The following is a 22,060-nucleotide window of genomic DNA, read 5'->3' as shown; positions in this document are numbered from 1 at the left end:
CATTCTCTATACTGGAAATATGGGAAAAGACCACGTGTTGTCAATTTAATTACTTTTCTCCCTGTTTATTTAGATTTAATCTACAAAATTGAGCTGGCAGGAGGTCTGGGGGCAATCTTTCTGCTCATTATATTGCTAGTGGTCATCTACAAATGCTACAACATTGAGCTTATGCTTTTCTACAGACAACGTTTTGGAGGGGATGAAACGATTGATGGTAAGTTGTCTTTTATTGTCTAAACTCAATTAAAAGACATCTATTCCCTTTTGGCCACATGCCCTCCAACATTTGTTATTGTTAGTCTTCTTGATAAAGGACATACTTACTGGGATGAGGTGGAATCTCAGTGTGGTTTTGATTTACATTTCTTTTATGGCCAGTAATGTAGGGCACTTTTTCATATGTCTCTTGGCCATTCTCATTTCCTTATCAGAGAAGTCTCTTTAAGTCTTTAGCCTACTTGTTGAGGGGGCTGTTGGTCCATTGTGGTTTTATTTTGAAGGAATTTATTTTTTTTTAGTTCTGCATATATTTTAGATATGAGGCCTTTGTCCGTTGTATGGCCGGTAAAGTTCAGCCACTCTGGAAAGCAGTAAGGAGATTCCTCAGAAGGCTAAATATAGAGCTCCCCTATGACCCAGCAACCCCACTTTTGGGAATATACCCAAAAGACCACAAACAAGAACACACTAAAGGGCTGGGGATATGGCCTAGTGGCAAGAGTGCTTGCCTCGTATACATGAAGCCCTGGGTTCGATTCCCCAGCACCACATATACAGAAAATGGCCAGAAGTGGTGCTGTGGCTCAAGTGGCAGAGTGCTAGCCTTGAGCAAAAAGAAGCCAGGGACAGTGCTCAGGCCCTGAGTTCAAGGCCCAGGACTGGCCAAAAAAAAAAAAAAAAAAAAAGAACACACTAAAGCCACCAGCACAACAGTGTTCATCGCAGCATAATTTGTCATAGCTAAAATATGGAACCAACCTAGATGCCCCTCAGTAGACGAATGGATCAGGAAAATGCAGTACATATACACAATGGAATTTTATGTCTCTATCAGAAAGAATGACATTACCCCATTCGTAAGGAAATGGAAGAACTTGGAAAAATTTATACTAAGTGAAGTGAGCCAGACCCAAAGAAATATGGACTCTATGGTTTCCCTCATAGGAAATAATTAGCACAGGTTTAGGCTAGTCACAGCAGAGGATCACAAGAGTCTAATAGCTATGCCCCTATGAACGCATAAGATGATGCTAAGTGAAATGAACTCCATGTTAGGGAAACGAGTGTTATATCACTGTTGTAATTACTTTCAACACGCCATGTGAACCCATAGCTTCTTTTGTTGATGATCCTCTTGTATCCCCTTCCTGTGATTGTACTTACGCTATCACTGTATCTCATCTAAATACACTGGGTACTGTATATACTTGTATTAGAACTATGGAAGTGAAAGGGAATATCAAAATTGAGAGACAAAGGATAAAATGACAAACGACTCCAAAAGCAATACTTGCAAAACCATTTGGTGTAAACCCACTGAACAACTTATGGGAGGAGAGGGAAAGGGGAAAGGGGGAATGAGGGAGGAGGTAACAAACAGTACAAGAAATGTACCCAAGGGCTAACATATGAAACTGTAACCTCTCTGTACATCAATTTGGCAATAAATAAAAATAAAAAAGACATCTATTATCGTGGATCAGCCTTGTAATTCCTGCTACTTGGGAAACAGAAGCAGGAAGATCATGAGTTTGAGGCCAGCAGGAGAAAAATTAGCAAGACTCTGTCCCCCAAATGAAATAAAAACAAAAAGGCTAAGTTTGTACCTCAAATGGTAAACCACTTGCCTAGTGAAGCTCTAGATTCAATCCCCAGTAACAGAAAGAAGAAAGACATTTATTTATGATTATGTAAGAGGCAATTCCTGTGCTTAATAAATGCACACTGAAATATTTAGCAGTGAACAGGCAATGGCATATATACCTTATTCTCAAATCATTTAGAAAAAAGGTCATCCCTGAAATGAAAAGAGGCAAAAATATTAATAATAAGTGGAATACCTTGGTTAATAATATATTCATACCTGCTCTTGGAAATAATTTTATTTTCATATTTGAAATTGTCTCTGAATAAAGAGATATTAATTGGTCAGGAGATGAAACTATTTCCATCAAAGCCTTTTGTCTTACTTAAAAACAAGAATCAATTCCATTATATTTTGTCCTGAAAATTAAAACTTTAGTACGTATAAATGCTTGCCCATTGCTTTTATGAAGAAAACAACCATGGAAGAAACAGATTAAAATCTATGGAGATATTTCTTTCACAGGTCAAAGTACATGAACTTACATATTTTGGATGCTTGTAGCATCATTCCTAATGATGACTCAAAAGATACAAATTCAGAATGTGTTTTGTAATTTTCAAATATCTACTTTTGAAAATCTAATGAAGTCTCATAAAGCATTGTACTAAACTTTATTGTTTCAATACTATAAATTATTTTCTCACAAGAACAAATTACCATGTTTCCAGTAAATGTTTATAATAAAACATTTTCATATCACCATTTACATGAAAAAGTCCTCACTCTCAAACTACTGTAAGACTAGGAAATAAGTATATAGAACACCTCAGTTAAGGCAAAATTTTAATGGACACCCTATAAAGCATATATTTTAAAATGCAGGTTTAACTGGGTGCCAGTGGTCCATGCCTGTAATCCTACTCAGGAGGCTAGATCTGAGTGTCAAGGTTTCCATCCCAGGCAAGAAAAGTCTGTGAGGCTCTTATCTCCAATTAACTACAACAAAAAGCAGGACATGGGACTGTGGCTCAAGTGGTAGAGAGCTACCCTTGAGCAAAAATCACCCAATGACAGCAACCAGGCCTGGGGTTTAAGCCCAGCAAAAGGTAAATTTAAAGCTTAGTGTTTATTTTTCCAGAATTATGAAGGACAAGGAAGACTTTTTCATGTCATCTTAAGTTGATGCTCTTCTCTCAAAGAAAGAAATAATACATGTAACATCAAAAATTTTGCCGAACTTGGGCTGGGAATATAGCCTAGTGGTAGAGTGCTTGCCTCGTATACATGAAGCCCTGGTTTAGATTCCTCAGCACCACATATATAGAAAAGGCCAGAAGTGGCACTGTGGCTCTCTGTGGCTCAAGTGGCAGAGTGCTAACCTTGAGCAAAAAGAAGCCAGGGACGATGCTCAGGCCCTGAGTTCAAGCCCCGGGACTGGCCAAAAAAAAATTAAAAATTCCATGTTGCATCTTAATCTCCATTGGGATCCATGTCGCCAAACTTGTCACAATATAGCATCACAAGTTTGACTAGACATATTCAAAACTCACTGGGGGATATGAAATATGGTTGAAGGTACTTCAAAAATTTCTAATAGAAAGGAGACTTCATATATACTATATTTCTTCATGGAACTTTGAACCTTAATTACATAATCTCTGTAGTAGTTAAAGGATAAAACAGCAGATTTACAACAGAATTTTAACATTCGTTTAGATAACATTCAATTATATGATACTGTGTTCAGCCATATGAACTAGCAATTTTTCCCTTACTTCATTGAAATATTTTGGTCTCTCATTAACCATATTTTAATTTTACTCAGATACTGTTTATTCATGTTTTCTCTTGCATTGTATCATGGCAGTTTGTGTATATTTTTATAAAAATTATTTGTTTTTTAAAGGTAGGAATTTTTATTTTAGTTCACAGTTTCAGAGATTTCAATTCATGGTCATGATCTGTGTTTTATAAAATGAAATTCATTTCACTTAGCATCATCTTAGGTGTTCATAAGGGTATAGCTATTGGGCCTTGTGATGCTCGGCTATGAGTTGCCTAAACCTGTACTAATTATTCCCAATAAGGGAGACCATAGAGTCCATGTTTCTTTGGGTCTGGCTCACTTCACTTGAACTCCATGTTATGTAGACAATTGTTATATCACAGTTGTAACTACTTTCAACATCCCATGTGTATCTGTAGCTTTTACTATTGATGATGTTCTTGTATCACCTTCCTGTGGTTGTACCTACACTATCTCTGTAATCTTATCTGAGTATATTGGAAACCGTGTATACTGGTATTGGAACTAGGAAATTGAAAGGGAATACCAAAATTGAGAGACACAGGGTAAAAAAAGACAAACAACTACAATAGCAATACTTGCAAAACTGTTTGGTGTAAGTGAACTGAACACCTCAGGGGGGAAAAGGTAAGGGGGAGGAGGGAGGGGGGTATGAAGGACAAGGTAACAAACAGTACAAGAAATGTATTCAATGCCTAACGTATGAAACTGTAACCTCTCTGTACATCAGTTTGATAATAAAAATTTGAAAAAAAAACATTTTAGGTCATTTGATCTTCAAATAAATAAATAAATAAAAATGAAATTCATCCAGCAAATATTGGCATCTTAGCTAATTTTAATTTAATTCACTTCATTTCAGCCCACAAAAAATGAGCATTTTATATATTTGATCTTTTAGTTGTTCAGTCATTAAATACTTACAAAAGTTTCTACTATGTGACTGGTATGATACAGGATACATTTACTTATATTCTTCATGTGAATCAGTGGTGTACACACATGCATAAGTGTTACGTTATTAGGTGCTAGATGTGAGTAACACAACAATACACAGTACTTACACGTTAGAAGCAGAGTTTGGCAATGTCATCCACATATTTATAAAGAAAAGTGGCTTTTTAGTGATGAGCAGTTTGATTTTTAAAACATGGACAAATGTGACAAGATAAAAATTCTTGCACTAATAAGAAGCTCTTCTTCATAACTGCTGTCTCTATTAGGAACAGTATAATTTTGGTGATGACTATGTCAACACCCTTCCTTCTAATGCTTTTTGTTTTTTTTCCTCTGTTTTCTGGGTCCCCAGATGAGCATAGTTGGCATGGTTTAACACTGAGAAAGGCTCATTAATGTTACCTATAAAAGGCATGTTCACTAAACTGCCTCAGGCTTTAAGACAATTTTCAGGCCTTGCTGCTAGCCTTATTTACATCATGTTGTTGCTTTTGCTCCTTCCATCTTGTTTCTGTTTGTGAGCAACAGCTGTGGCTGTTCATGAGATTTTCTTGGCTGTCTGCATAAGGCTGAAGTGCATTTTTTTAACCTGTGGCATCTGTATCATTGCTGGCTCACTAACTGGCATCCTAGAGTTTCTGGGACATCTGACATGAAGGCTTTGAGAGCTTCTTTCCTGCTCTGGGCAGCTAGCATAAGCTCTTCACCTTTTAGTTCATTTTAAATGGACATGGCTGAAATGGAGGAAACCATATTCCAAGGAGTTATGTGTCTAAAATACTAGGTGAATTTTTTTTGGCTAGGTGAAATGTAATATCCACACATTTTGAATGTTAACATGTCAAAACATTGATATATAAATACAGAACTACTTTTCTAGGAGGAAGTTACTGTATCATTGAACTAATATCAGGATATAAGTGGATAAGGATAGGACCAAGTAAATGAGTTTAAGCATTTTTTGGAACACAAATAGGCAGGATGAGAAATAGGATGAGTCTAGACTATCTGAGATGAGTCACAAAGCTAATAGCCATTGGAGATGGCTAAGCTCATAATAGATGCTCAACAAATCATTGCTGAGTGAATTAATATATAGTTGAAGCTGTCAAGAAGAGCCTTGGCTGACATGGAGTCTGAGGCAACAACAATAGCCACCAAGAACAATGAAATATATTCTGCTCATAGAAAGAGAGCTGTTTGTCCTTTGGCCTATTTTATTCTTCCAGCTGTGTATCATCGGCAGCTCTGAGTCCCAGGTGAGTAATTATAGCTGGAGAAAGTCAAGGGCCTCCAGGTGCATCCTGCCCTTGATTGGAATAGGGCAGAGGTGCTAGGATTACCAGGAGGTTCTTACATTAACATTGCTTATTAACCTCCTTCCAAGTGGAGTTTTATATACAAAAGTGGAATGTGAACAATTTGTAAGCCAAGTGATCTGAATGATCCAGACAGTCCTTCACATGAATGTACTTCAAGGCAATCAAGAAACAGCAAGGGTTATGGAAGCCTTTTGCATATGGAGGCCATGATGAAGAGTAGTAAGGTGTCTTCCTTGTTTCAAATACCGTCTTATCATACAGAGTTCTCTTTGTATGTGGATGGTCAGGGATACTGTTTCATTTGAATTACAACATAAAACCTACTTCAGGTAACTCTTGTTAGGGGATCTCACCTACTCCTATAGTAACGCATCTGTATCTTGTATGTCTATAGTTTACATCTCACTAGGCAAGTAGAACAAAATCATTTCATAGTATAGATAGGGGAGTGAGCAACTGCTTCAATCTCTAAATTAATTTTATCTATATCCTAATCAGAGCTATTTTAATAAACAAAACTGATGTGTTTTAATAACAAACCCTGATGTAGCAATCTTTCAAAAAGAATTATTTGGGGGCTGGGGATATAGCCTAGTGGCAAGAGTGCCTGCCTCTGATACACGAGGCCCTAGGTTCGATTCCCCAGCACCACATATACAGAAAAAACGGCCAGAACCGGTGCTGTGGCTCAAGTGGCAGAGTGCTAGCCTTGAGCGGGAAGAAGCCAGGGACAGTGCTCAGGCCCTGAGTCCAAGGCCCAGGACTGGCCAAAAAAAAAGAATTATTTGTAAACATCTGAGTGTAATAATCATTAGTACTTCTACATGAACCTAATCTCATGAAAGTAACGTGTAAGAATATTTTTTAAGAAAGAGGTTGAAAACTTTTTAACTCAAGTGTGTATGAAAGAAGCATGGAGAAACTCAACAAAAGCCCATGACCCGTGGGGGATGGGGGAAGACTGGGTGGGTGGAGACTAGCAGGAGGTGCTGGAAGGGAGGATAAATAATGTTGAATACTGTCAGAACAGATTATTAGCAACCATGAAAATGCAACAAGGAAAGTTGTCAGGGTTTCTATTTTTTTAAATTGAACTTGATCTCTAGCAATAGTATTTATTTATTTTTTTATTGTCAAAGTAATGTACAGAGGGGTTACAGTTACATAAGGCAGTGAGTACAGTTCTTGTTACCTCCTCCTCTGAGGAAGTATGACAAAGGGAGTGAAGTTGTTTTGAAATATACTTTAAACATGTATGCTGTTGTAACAATGAGATCCCCCGTACAACTAATATAAGCCAATTAACAAACCAAAAAAGAGAGAGAAGATGAAATAAGATAAAAAGAAATAATTTTTCAATAAATAAAAAGAATTTTGAAAATGCTACTGTAAATTTTCAACTTCACTCCTTCTAAAACTTGAGGAGTTTTACCTTGAGTAGCTTTGTTCAATAACATTTGGTAGGAAAAAATGTATGCATACAGGCGCATTTTAGAGAGACTGGCTCTGAGCCAATACAGCAAAGGTGGGGAAAAAAAACATACTCGCAAAGTACAGTTAACTCCCTGACTGAATGTGTGAAGGGAAAACTTAATTTGGCAAAATTGGAAGGATGTATAGTTTGAAACAAAGGTTTCTTTGGGAGCTTGTGTCAAATTAGTTGGCCATGGACAGGCAATGTACTTGTATGAAACCCAGCTGCTGTCCCTAATATTTGGTAATGAACTGCTTTTTGTATATGAGGATGACGACACTAACCAACTGGAAGTATGGCATGTGCTGTGAGTAGTGTCTCCAGAAGTGAAGTTGGATTATTTCAATCTTCCACACCCTAGAGCCCAGCCCACTTTGGATCTCTTATACATATTTGTGAAAACAAGGTATAGTCTGTGACCAAGCAACCAAGCTAAGCCAACTGGCATATAAAGGGTCAGATCCCTGACTTTGTTCTATTTAGTCCTGCATTCAGACACACTGAGATAATCATTTACACACATCCACAAACATCACAAATGTGTAGACTCCCTCAAAGTCACAAATCATAAATTTATGTTTTATTCTCTCTTGATTATAAGTGACCCATTGTGTAAGTGCATGTCACATGAATTATTTATGATAAAGTAGACTAGATTTCCTGTTATATAGTATGTGATATACCTTTTCAATTAATAAAAGCAGTGACTAATTATAGCACTGATTCCAGCCTCTCAGTAATTACAGACTTTTAGTGGTGAACAAGAACCTACTAAAACTTCCAACTCTTTGTTGTTCTTCTTCAAGACAACAAGGAATACGATGCTTATCTTTCATACACAAAAGTGGAACAAGATACTCTAGACTGTGACAATCCTGAAGAAGAGCAGTTTGCTCTTGAAATACTGCCAGATGTCCTGGAAAAGCACTATGGATATAAACTTTTCATTCCAGAAAGGGACCTGATTCCAAGTGGAAGTAAGTACTTTCAAAATTTGTGTTTCAAACATTCAGTTTCTTTTAGCAAATTCTATGACTGTTTCAAGCATCAGAGCCAAGTATTTAGAGAACTGTTTCTCACAGATTTTTTAATTGAAATTTCTCAATTGCATGTATTCTGACTTTAGAACATCGAAAAAATTTTAAGGCATTCACACTTATATTTTACTTGTGATCTTTATATTGTACTTTAAGGTTAGTCTTTATTTTATTGCCTGAGTGTCCTGAGAAAATCATGAACTTCTATTTTTTTTTTGAAAAGTATCTGGGTACTAGTGGCTTACACCTGTAATCCTAACTACTCAGGAGGCTTATACATTAGGATCACAGTTTGAAGCCAGACCAGACAGAAAAGTTCATGAGATTCTTGTCTCCTATTAACCACCAATGGCCAGAAGTATAATTGTGGCTCAAATGGTAAGAGCACTACCCATGAATTCAAGCTTCAGGACTGATACCAGAAAAAAAGTCTTCAAAAGTCAATTAAAGCCAGGTAGCCATGTCACAGAGTTAGTTGTCTGTCACTGTGCTCCTACACATACCTCCACTCATTTCACTTGTAACTTTGGATCCTTCCTAGTCACCCTTGTTATTCATTATGCCTTGTCATTCATTCAAAAATCTATGGAAAAATCCACCTACATGAGTTAAAATGCATTGTACTAATAACTGATTTGTGGAAATGTGCAGCTACTTAAAATAATAAAAAAAATAATTTTTAAAAAGGTATATGAGGCCACTGACTATAGTACTTTCAGAATAAGTTCATCTTCAGTCAAAATATGTACTTTCTTTTTGCTATATATGTGTACTTTGTTCAGAATACGTATGTGGTAAAGTAAAAGGACCATACTTAAGCTAAAGATATGCCCTTTGGCCTCAAAGAATTGTTTGAAAATGTCTTTGAGGGGAAATAAAAGTGTTAAAATTAATTTGTATGTATGTTTGTTGATATTCTTGAGAGGGAAAGCTTGAACTCAACTATAGATCAGGACATGTTCATTTAAACACACACAGAAATTACAAAATAAAAAGCCCGTATTTTCAGCACTTGAAAATATAAAAGATAATTTTACATATATTATGTTCTTGCATATTTACAATTACTTGGAAAGAGAAAGACAGAGTGATATCAGAAATTCATATCCTTCTATAAATGAGGAAACTAAAGCTCAATGAGGTTCAAAATCAGATAAGTGATAAATGGCATAGTTAGGAGTAAATCTTAGGTCTGTTTAATGCTAGTTCTCATTTTGCTATGTCATAATCAATCAGAAATATTTATTCAGATTGTCAGCAGTCTACCATAGTCATTAAGATGACAGAAGACAAATGGGAACAACTGAAATTTGGTTGTTAATTGTTTTTTCTTAGAGATATATAGTTTATGTGTATACATGATTGCATGTGCATGGAAAGGACCAAAACAAACAATAATTATGGATTCATTTCCTGCAATGTGAGAATTTCCCAAGTTTCCTCCCATGGTCCTCTACTTGTTTCTCCTTGTAATTTTCTTCATTTTCATGGCATAAAATACCATTCCATACTGATTTCTTTCCTAAGGTTTATCCTGATGCCTCAAAGTCATTTAATTATACTATTTTCCTCCCAAATTCAGTGTCCCTTTTACCTTTTCCACTGTCACTTTCACCATGCTAGTAGAAAACATAATTACCTTACCCCTACAACGTGGATTATGTCTCGTATCTTTCCTCTCATCCATCTAGCCATATTAATATGATGAACACAGCCCTGATTTTGTCACACTCCTGTTCAATCCACTTTATTATTTCTTATAAGGTAAAATCTATAACCCTTATCTAAACATTTTTATAATCTATTGCTCACCAACATTTTCTCCTAAGTCTTTATCCTACCATTTTCTCTACTCAGAGCTTCTACTCTAACAAAACTGCACCTCTGCTCTGCATGTGTGTCTTCACAAAACTCCTCTGTCTTTGCAAATCCTATTTATCCTTCTCTACTTTACCACTTTGGGGGAAACTCCACAATACTTTCTCAATCCCTTGAGTTTGCAGTATAAAAATTCTTGCTCCTGTGACATGTTGTATTGTTTTATCACCTTTTGGAACTTTCTGTTTATATCTTGTTTAGTCAGCCAGCTTATAATCTGCATGAGGATAGGTCTTGTTTCTTATTTGTCTTCATACACCATTAGCATCTTCCAAAAGACCTAAGCTCATTAGTATTTCAGACATGTGTGTTTGTTTTGTTTCAATAGAGCTAGTTGAAGAGAAGAGGCAGTGATGAGAATGAGATAAACAAAGGTGTCAATTTTTATATGAGAGTATTTCAAAGGGATTCTTTTCAATCGTGTCAATGTAAGGGAAACGGTATTTTTCTGAAAGAAAACTGTGTGCAATTTACAAGAATAATGTTAACTCTTATAAATATATAAGTATATATTTTATTTTAGAGATGAGAAAAACAAATAAAAGGTGACTACTGGTGAAAAGCGTAAATACATTACTAATATTACCCAATTCATTCAGTTGCTATGTCATCATAAGTTTTTTGCTAATAGCATCTTGTTAAATACAGGAATTCAACAAAATACATTTTTCAAGTGAGAATATAATAAATCATATTAAGGTAGTAAGTATATCATTAAGCAAAATCAATATTATACATGTAATCATCTTCACTATGACTCAGTATAGTACTGCTCTACTGCTTTATAATCCACAAAGTTTAGCAGCATAATAAGCACCCTCTATGAAGTCCAACCAGTGACTATAAAATATCTCTATTCATGTCTGAACATTTCAACATTAGTGACCTTCTTCTGCAATGAGAGTTTGACACCATCATGCAAATTAGAAAGGGAAGTAAGAATCACATGGGACACAGGTGATCCAGTTGAGACTCAGTAGATGACTATTGCTTAAAACATAACAAAACACATGTTGCGCATGAACAGGAATAAGACTGGGTGAGCAGGAAAATAAGAAAAATGTATTTCATATGTGTATAGAGATCCACTATCATTTATGTGTACCATACACAGGTGAAAATCCTTGACCATAGGGTACAAAGCTTACATAAAACACAAAACCATCTAGCTCAAGCTATAGATTTTATTAACACTGCAATATACTCCATAAGAGGGTAGGTGGGATTCACTTAGTTTACCTCGGCAATTATTATTATTGATTATTATTTAAAATTGTTCAACATAAACCTCATAAAACGCTGTCAAGATAGGCAGACATTCAATAGTACATTCAAGGCAATTTTAATTTTTTTTTTTTAGATTGTCCATTTCTATGCCTGAACAGGGACTTGATCTTGGATGTTCAGTGGTACATAAGAAGACTTTTACAATAAGCCATTTGGGATAACTATGTAGTTTTTAGATGCAACCACTGGAGGGTGTTTGATTTTAATCCTTCCTTCCTGAACGAGGAAATTCATGTTCTCTGGATTCTGATTTGCGAGTGTAACCTGCAGAGGTTGTTAAAAAGGCCCTTTGACAATTTTTCTTTTCCATCAACATTTCAGAGCTAGCTGAGCAGTCACCATGTCACGATTAATGAGTTTTTCCGTGGCATTTTTAGCACACTTTCAGGAAGTCGATGAAGTATATGAATAATATACTTGATTTACACATGAATGACAGAGTAGAACATTTTGGACTTGGTGTATGTATGTTATTAAAGAAGCTTCTATGGTCTGTATTTACAGCCATTGGTACATATTTAACAGGTTATGTTATATAAATATAGACACATTCCTCTGGGGGAGAGGGAAAGCCTAGCTACAATATTACCAACTGTGTTTCTTCCTCACATCTCATTTAAAACTTGTTGACCTAGCAATACTCCTTCCTCCAAAAAACTAGCATTGAGGCCCTTTGAGGACTATAAAAACAGACTTCCTGAAATCATTCTTCATCTACAACAATAACTTTGTATGGATCAAATTAGCAAATGTTTGGCACTAACTCAATTTTAGTGTCTATTTTTCATGTATCATGAGTTGCCTTTGTGCCAATATCATGGTATGTCCACTCAAAGTCTGAACACTTTTAAAGTTTCAGAATTGTCATGGTATGGGTCCTTGATCTCTTAATACAAAAAAAACTTTGGAGTGCACAAAATTGCAAAATTTCATGAAAGTATTTTGCCTCTGTCTCTGTATGTGTCTCTCCATGTCTGCCTTTCTCTGGCTCTATTACTCTTGCTCGCTTTTCCTCCTGGTTCTCAGAAAGCTTAAACACAAACATATCATTTTCCACGATGCACTGGAGTTGTCTGTACCTTTCCCACATGCCCCACTAGGGAAATGTTGTTCTTTGGCTATTACAAGCTAGCAGAAATGGAGAAATTTGACGCATAGAATTTTCCTAAATCCCCAAACTCAGTCTTTAGATCTGGACATTATTTTCCTGGCAGAAACTACCTTTCCATTCTTGAGCCCTGTAGTCAGGATCTTCCTTATGTTTTCTCAGGTTGGGTGCCTAAATGTGGCAAGAATTCCTACTTTCCAGTAAAAAAAAAAATTGGCTGTTTCCTCCCAGACTAGAAACATCTGTCCCTGAGCACAGTAAAAGCAACCTTGTTGCCAACAGGCATCTGAATGTCAGAAGTGACAGGCAACCAAAAGTAAGCCAGACAGAAAACACTCTACTCAAACTGCCTAGAGACACAAACTTGAGAAGTAGAGATTTTCTCACCCATGCAGCTGCTGGGTTTTGTGGTGTAAAGTACTCTACACAGAGCACATTGTGTTCATGGGGACTAGTGGATCCTTAAGGAATGAACAGATGTGCTCTGAAGCTGACATGTGACCAACAGAACCCAGCTGTGCAATTGAGATCCTGAGATTGGGGACATTTTTGGATGAGTACGGTTTTAGGCTCTTGGACCTATCTTATCTCAATGTCTCTGTACAGATTTTAAGAATGTAAAAAATTGGATTGGGCTGAGGCCCTCTGGTCAGATGGAAAAAAATACCCTTCTAAGTCTCAAAAGTAGAAAGAACTCAATCCTGTAGTTGTTTACTTTTATGAGAAAACAAGTGAAATGCTTCAACATAAATGCACAATATTTATTATGAATTATGATTTGGGCCATTCTAGCAGAAGCTTTAGATGCAATTATTTCTAAGTGGAGTGAAGAAGAAAAAATCCTTCAGAGGCATTTCAATTCTGTTGGGGATTCACGCTGCCCTTCCCCCCAGCCCTGGGGCAGTGTAAAAGCTAGCCACTCCCATCTTCCGGCTTCAACCGGAAGAGAAGTCCCCCAGCCCCTGGGGGCGAGCACTGCATGCCATCATGGCAGCGGAGCCTCCAGAGACCCAGCTCTTGGGGGGCTGGGTCTCCGCCCATAAAGGAAGTCCTGTGACATCACCTGAGGAACAGTCCTTGTGGCCAACCAGTGGCCCCTCTCCTGTGCCCGCCTTTGGGGGTATATCTGTTGGCTCCTCATTTGAATAAACCAGAACGCCCCTGAGGCTTTCTCCGGGACTCCCACGCACCTGTGTCTTCCTTGGGTATGGGGGGTCCGGTGACCACAGGCCACCTGAGGCTACCCATGGACTCCACTCCCGCAGTTATTTCCCTACTGGCCAGGGGGATGTGAGAGGGCGGCAGAGGACCACACACACAGAAGAGGCAGAGAAGCCCAGGACCCCCACGTGGATGTGGGGGTAGAGCAAAGCCGGGCAAATTCGCCCTTCTACTCATTGGAAAGCCTAGAGGGTGAGTTAATGCTGTATAAGTGTACTAGAGAAAGACACTAGTAAATTAAAACTATTATCATGCATTGGCTTGATTCATTATGCCCATTAAAATTAAATCTATTAGCCTCAGGTATCATGCTCAATTTTTCCTATGTTTCTTTCCTCCAAGAATCCTAGGATTCTTTCACTAATTTAAGGGGGAAAGTAAAATGTGTAATCACATTCTTGCATTGGTTAAACTTTCTTCACTAGTCAAATCTTTTCGTTCTTTAATGCTTAGTACTAGTCATGCAATAGTGCTGACAATGAAATGACAAATGATTGAAGAATACATCTGGTGTCAGATGATCCCTAGTCCACTGTTGAAGTGAAGCATGCAAAAAACATTTTTGTACATGGATATGTAAGTATTCATTGCCAATATTTCCTCTAATAGCTGAGTAGCTTGGACACTATTCAAATAAGTTGTCCTTTGGGAATAATAAAATCCTTTTCCAGGCAATCTAATGTCTGTGACCTAAAAAGTGTGAGGCAGAGGTGACATGTACAACTAAGGAAATTTAACACATTGTGTGAAATTTACTTACATGGAATAAAATCAGAAATGTTGATCACAAGAGAAAGGGAACTACTACAATCGCATCAAAAGTTTGCTGATATAAATGGACAAGTTTTCTCATCAAAGTTTGTGGTAGAGGTTAGAATCCACTGTAAACAGTTTTAATTTGGAAATCTGGGGCTCAAAGAACAACCATTTAATTTTTTTAAAAAAGTCAGTAGAACAGAATAAGATTTAAGATTATCTAAAATACTGAAAGAAACACTGAAAAGATTCCCCAAGTGGCCAGTAGTTTTGTATCATATTCAAGTAAGGTTGTGCTAGGGAAAATGAATTGCCTGTACACAATTCTAAAGCTTTGGAGGAAAATAGAAAAGAGAACAGGAAGGGCAGTTTACCAGTCATGTTCTTTACTACTCTCCACTTTCTCATTCTAACACTCCCTTTCCTCTCTGTGAAGAGATAAAAGTGAAAAGAGAGAAAATGTGGATTCTTTCCAGTCTTTGCTCACCTACCCACAGATTAAAAAGCCAAAGCAAAAAGAAAGGATTCATTACCAATACAGCCTCCAAAATCAGAAATGTTAAGAAATAAAGTTCCTGGACTCACAAGGTATCAGCAAGGCCATATTAATGGTTAATCAACCTTCTTCTAGTCCATAGTTAAGCAGAATGGTAACATGAAAGAAATCAAAACTACTGCTGAAGAAATTTAGTATCGCTAACTCTTCATCAAATAGCTAAGTAATGACTTGGGTGAGGCAGCAAATGGGAAGGTCTTTATATCGTATTATCACAAACATGAAGCAACCCCTACTTACAAAACACCTGAGAGGCTGGAGATATGGCCTAGTGGCAAGAGTGCTTGCCTCCTATACATGAAGCCCTGGGTTCAATTCCCCAGCACCACATATATAGAAAATGGCCAGAAGTGGCACTGTGGCTCAGGTGGCAGAGCGCTAGCCTTGAGCAAGCCAGGGACAATGCTCAGGCCCTGAGTCCAAGCCCCAGGACTGGCAAAAACAAAAAACAAAACAAAACAAAACAAAACACCTGAATAAAAATTCTAGAATCATATTCAAGGCCCCAAGGATTAAGCAATATTATCAAAGATACTCAACATTTATAACACTTCTAATAGAAGTTAGTATTTATAAGTATCATCTAAAATCTGAGTAATATTTTTAGTAAAACAATATTAAGTATTTCACCATAATCCTCTAATATAACAAAGGTTGGATAATTTTCCAGAAATATATGATGAAAAACATTTCTTCTTCTTGATATAAGAGAAACCCATATAGATTTAATTTTGAGTGTTCAAATATTAAACTATGTATTTGTAAATACCATTGTTGAAATAGCTAATATTCTGCGAAATTTGCTGGAATATTATCTATTTTGTGTACCCAGTCTCACTCCAACACTTCGTTTTTAATTAATGGCTGCCTTATATAGCTATGGGTTTAAGCACATCAAAGTATTATTATTTGAATCTACCAAAGTAACAAAGTATACCATAGTCTATGCACTACATATTTGTCTTTTAACACACACACATACACACATACATGTGTGTTATAACAATACTGATATTTACAAGAATTTACAGGGTGTTAATTTATTCATTTTACAAATCAGATAATCAGTAACCAATAGTTAGAGCACAGAAAAATTCATAATTATGGATTTTTTTTCACCTCTGCCAAGCTGTAGAATGACTAGAGCACTGATATTTTGAAAATCTATCATCACATTAGGAGCTCTTTCTTGGGCCTTTCATTCTTCTGGTTTCTATTTTGTCTCCATTTCCTCCTTCATTTTACCTTTTTGTTTGCTAATATGTGTTATAATTCATTTCCAAGTAACTTTTCTAAATCAAATTCTACTTCTTCAATATAGAACAATCTTGCTTTATAGAAATGCCTTCTGAAAAAGGGTTTAAAATCAGGTGGTCTTTGTTTTTAATAAGGTTTATGTGGTCAATTTTTTTATTTCCCAACAATATTGAGAGTATTGTCCCAAGTTCTCTTCATTTCCTTAATACATGTACATCCCAAGGAGAGTGTACTGGCAATGCATTTTCTCTGTGAATATCTTCCTAACACTCCATCTACTCACAGTACTAACAAAGAAATTTCTTTGTGCATGAATATATAATATAATAAATCAGTGCATACTAAACAGAGCCTCCTATCAAAATTACAATGAGGAGATTTTTCTTCAAATGTAATTGGCTTTACATCATATTCGATCATCTACTTTAGTTGCACAGATTTCTCTAGAGAAACAAAAGGCTGGAAGATACAACCTCCTTTGGTCTTTCCTTGCATGAGAAATAACTTGAATCAAAATCTGTGAAAACATGATTTAATGGCCTTTTATTTAAGGCACATTACAGACTTCTATGTGAAAAAGTCTTTTAAAAGGTTCTAGTGACTAAGTCACTGAATTTGCTTAAACAAGGTAAGGACAGTGAATGTTCATATGTGCTATTGACTTAGGGATTTTTTTAATGCTCCTTTATTATCTCTTTGTGGTAAGAAGCTTTTTAAAACATTTTCTGAAGGTATCTAACATGTCTCCCACAAAACCACAGCCCTACTAGAGCAAACCCCACTGCCTGTCAGCTACACTATGGACAGCAATGTCTTAACTTGATACCTGTTTCTACTTAGTTTATTTGGAACTTTTCCAAACCCTGCTTGGTCTCTAATTCAAGGGTGGCAATTCATTTCTGTAAAGATCCAGATAGTAAATAGTTTAGGAATTGTGGGTCACATATGGTCTCTGTTGCATCATATTCTTCTTATTCATCATCTTTTTTTAAAACAGCGCTATAAAAATGTAAAAACTCATTCTTTGCTCATGGGCCATACAAAACTAATGGGTCAGGTCTCAAGCCACTGTCATAAGATTACAGACATGCACCCGCAAAGTGCAGGGGAAATTATTTGAGGCATTTGCTTCATATAACCCATCAACACTTGTTTGGCTAAAGATCAGCAAGTTAAACAAAATATGAACACTTCCTGTTTTGTTTCTTCATTTATATTTTCGTGAAAAATAGGTTTTTTCCTAATATAAAGGAAAGACAAAGACTAAAGAAGAGAGGACGAAGAAGGAGGGAGGAGAGGCAGAAAAGGAAATTAAAAGAAGAAAGTAATGACAAAAGCAAAGAGATTGGTAAAAGGAAAAAGAGAGAAGAATGAAAAGGAAAAGGAAAAGGAAAAAGAGAAAGGTAGAGAGTGGGAAAGGTGGAGGAAAAACATAGAAAAATAGAGAGAGAGCCAGCATATGGGAGCAAAGGCACAGTATCTCCTTCTTTTCCTTAGAGCCAGGCAGCTCTTAGAAGAAACTCCCCAGCTGCTTTCAAACATTGAGGTTGCTGCCCAACCACTGAACACCATCCCAAGAAGTGAAATGTGGGCTTCACATCTGAAAACTTCCACTTGGTTTTTTACCAAGTGAAATGAAACACGAAATGCAGGACCTAAGCAAATGGCTTGTGTTTTCTTTGGGACACTTGGGCTGTGTCTACCCAGGGAAATTTTTGATGTACTAACTGAATCCAGTGCATATGATTAATGTATATGTAGGGTAAACCAGGATAATTCAGAACTTCTTTCTTCTACAGCAGATTTTCAGCAGGAATTATCTGGATGGTTGCCTTAGCTCTCCAGTAGGCTTGCCAGGATAAGCACAGCCAGTGTAGTATGTAGGAGACAGGGACCACTCCCTCTCTCCAAGGTTCCCTTCAACACCCCATCCACACCCTGTGCAACTGAGTAGAGGGGGATCTGTCCTTCTTGGGACAAATGTAAATTCTGTCTAATGAGCCTATAAGAAGTCCCAGGAACTCTAAATGTTGCATTCTATCAAATGGAAAAATATAATAAATGGCTGAATTGGTAGAATGATAGTAATGGGAAACACCATCTCCAAAAACGGCTAGCAAAGCCAATGCCCAAGCCCATGGATAGCACAATCAAATGTGTGTGTGTGTGTGTGTGTGTGTGTGTGTGTGTGTAACTTCTTGTATGACTGTGGACATTTGGGTTGTAATTTTCTCCTTTTAGTTGATAAAGATATGTTTTAAAACATATACTTAAAAATTTAATTTAGACTATACATTCTAACACATAGAAATGGTATTATTCTTAGAGGTATAGTTTATGTGATTCCTGACAAAGTTTGTAAAGCAGTTTTTTAAATTAAATTGTAAGTTGAAATTAATAAGAGATGGAAAGTAATCCAAGTAACTCTTGGTCAATTGTTTTGTATAGAACATTTCTATGAAATTAACTCTTAACTCTTCGTTCTCCCAGAGAATCTGTACTCTCATAGATCCCTGCAGTGATACTGTGATTGTGGGGTTTGTATTTGTTTGGTTTGACTTTGTTTTGGAGAAAAGGTGAAAAGGATAATGGGAAAGATGTATGATAGTTTATTTTACTGTATCTTACAGATCCAACTTCTAATGATGAAGCTTCCCACATAACTTCTTTCTTTTTGGAAGCAGAAAGAAAGGAAGAAACTGAAGAGTCAGAGCTGTTACATTGGGATAGTATTTTTCCATTCTATTGAATCTTCCTACCTTTCCTTCTATTCTGTTTCACCAATTCTCTCAGTAATCGTTACAGTGATAATTCCCCACTTCTACCCGTGTGGTGATTTTTGTTTTGTATTGCTTTGTTTTTGCAGATTTCACCGCTGACTTTTCCCCTGAATATGCAATCTTTAAAATAAAACACTTAAAATTCTTGAGAGGTTCCATCCCAACTTTGCAACTGCCTTATTCCCTCAGATACAGCCAATGTAACTACTGCATGACAAAGTCCTGAAATGTATTAAGTCAAAACAAAACAGTTTTTAATTGGCTGATTCTGTGTGTACTTCTAAACAGTTTCTTTGTTTGTGTGTAGGGTGTATAGAAACTTTTGCTCATTTCTTTCTTTTTAATGTTTTCTTACTGCCAAGTTCTAGAAATAAAACTGTGGAAATGGGGACCAACTATAAAGGAAATTTCTCTTTTCACGTGGTTTCCACGTGGGTGTTTGGTGTCCCCATATTATGTACTGGAAGCAGCTTATTACCTGGGGCACGTTTGCAGTGACAAATGTTCCTATGCTTCTGTAAGCATGGCTTCTGCTACAGGACACTGTACATTAGACAAGGCCTTATACTCTGCTTAGTAAAGATAGCATTCTGGTGCAGTACCTGTGTCCAGGTCTCCATTTGTTAACACATGTGTGTGTTTCCCTTTTGGGCAGATAAGAATTTGGGAAGTATGCTGGCATAAAGGATTATTCATGGGATAAACTAATCTAGAAGTAGTGGAATGATTTTCCACCATGAAGCAAGCCATGACATAGTCATATCACTTTCAAATTTGCTCCACAAAGGAAAGCAAAGACTACTTCTCCATTCATAATCTCCTCCTCCTCCATCATTCATTCTACACCATTTCTTACATTGAACCCCACCCTTCCTTCTTTGTAACAATAGGCTAAATCCAATTCAACTGGTGAGCACATACCACTTCACTACCTTTGGATTTGAAGGGCATAATAGAGAACCTAAGGTTGCAAATGACAAAGTATTTTAGGAAATGAGGTGGCAACCTTTCACATCCCTATAGCACAATTCCATCTCAAATGGTTAGTATATATGCATAGCTATCCTATTAGTTAAGCAGTTGCAAATTGTAGGCTGTATACACAATTACTGTTTAGCAATCAAAACTTAATATTAATTTAAAAAATGAGGAAAGGCAAAAAAAATTACAGCACCCTTACACTTATTAATAGGTACGAATCCTCTTCTCATTGACACATTGATTGCTTATGCACTTAGAATACTAACATGGAAGCCGAGTTAAGTGACTAAGTAAACAAAAATCACTGAATTACAACTAAGTTCTGAAGAAGCCGGAATTTATATTAGCCAGCTGAACACTGTAAGTAACGATAAGGGGAAAGAATATAAACATTTAAGCAGTTGTTTCAAATTTTTCTAATTTTGGAGGAAAATGGCTTTCTGAATATGCAAAGCAAATGGGATGGACTTTATTGAAAGACTGGATCGCTGCACTACTAGAATGCAAACCTATGCTTTAAAGACTGGCAATGTCTTTGTTTTACTCTTTCTCTTTTTCTGTGATTTGTAGCATACATTGAAGATCTCACAAGATGTGTTGAGCAAAGCAGAAGACTTATTATCGTGCTAACTCCAGACTATATTCTCAGACGGGGATGGAGTATATTCGAACTGGAAAGCAGACTCCATAATATGCTAGTCAGTGGTGAAATCAAAGTGATTTTGATTGAGTGTACAGAGTTAAAAGGGAAGGTGAATTGCCAGGAAATGGAAACCCTAAAACGCAGCATCAAACTTCTGTCCCTGATCAAGTGGAAGGGACCCAAAAGCAACAAGTTAAATTCAAAGTTCTGGAAGCACTTAGTATATGAAATGCCTATCAAGAGAAGAGAAATGCTATCTCGATGCCATGTTCTGGACTCTGCAGAACAAGGACTTTTTGGAGAACTTCAGCCTATACCCTCAATTGCAATGACCAGTACTTCGGCCACTCTGGCATCATCTCAAGCTGATCTCCCTGATTTCCACCATTCAGATTCAGTGCAAATGAGGCATTGTTGCAGAGGTTATAAACACGATATCCCAACCACCACCTTGCCACTTCCCTCATTAGCCAACCACCACACTTATTGCAACTTGCCTCTTACACTACTCAATGGACAGCTACCCCTTAATAATGCCTCCAAAGATATGGAGGAACTTCCCAGGAACAACTCCCTGCTTCCATTATCATCTAAAGAGCTTAGCTTCACCAGTGATATTTGGTAGTGAAAAAGAGTAGAATTCCTTTGAACAGTTATATGAGCATACTTAATTCTGTCATACTAAATATAAAATATACCTAAAAACACTGAGGTGCTGAATAGTGGAAGAAAAAGGCACAAGAATCATTTTTGTACCTAAGTACTTTTCTTTACATTTCCAGAATAGTGGGCAGGGTGGGTAAGGGAAAGGACTTGCTTTTGTAGTGTGGAACCTTGTTCCAATGTATAGTTTTGATTTTGTCCTGAAAAAGAATTTTAATTCTGTTTTAAAAACAGTTTATCTGATGCCATATAGATGACAAACAGTTTGGGGGACCTAACTTCCCCCATACTTTTAAATACTCTAACATTTACATACTATTTAAAATAAAAAAAATCTTAAAGACTCAGATTTGAAACTTCTGACCTAATTTTTAGTGGAAAAGAGAAGATCCATAATGTAACTGAACAATCATGAATAATAAAGGAAAATTTGTTGAGGCACTTCAATCTCGAGATGGTTAGTAGGGAAAAATCAGATGAGGGAAAAATGTGATTGAAACATTTAGAACTTCTTCAACATAAT

The 22,060-nt window shown here is 36.7% G+C and overlaps 1 protein-coding gene across 1 annotated transcript in view; it reads left to right on the top strand.

The window, feature by feature from the left end:
- Window positions 1–21,793, top strand: part of Il1rapl2 (interleukin 1 receptor accessory protein like 2) — a 1,034,445-nt gene extending 1,012,652 nt beyond the window's left edge. The window contains exons 8-10 of the mRNA XM_048336557.1: window positions 74–217; window positions 8,177–8,347; window positions 20,802–21,793. Of these exons, the coding sequence (XP_048192514.1) occupies window positions 74–217; window positions 8,177–8,347; window positions 20,802–21,499 (1,013 nt within the window). The 3' untranslated portion in view covers window positions 21,500–21,793. The remainder of the gene's footprint in view (window positions 1–73; window positions 218–8,176; window positions 8,348–20,801) is intronic.
- Window positions 21,794–22,060: the final 267 nt, after the last annotated feature.

This window comes from Perognathus longimembris, chromosome 28 (assembly GCF_023159225.1).
Source record: "Perognathus longimembris pacificus isolate PPM17 chromosome 28, ASM2315922v1, whole genome shotgun sequence".
NCBI classification, from domain to species: Eukaryota; Metazoa; Chordata; class Mammalia; order Rodentia; family Heteromyidae; genus Perognathus; species Perognathus longimembris.
This window is presented reverse-complemented; position numbering and strand designations above follow the sequence as displayed.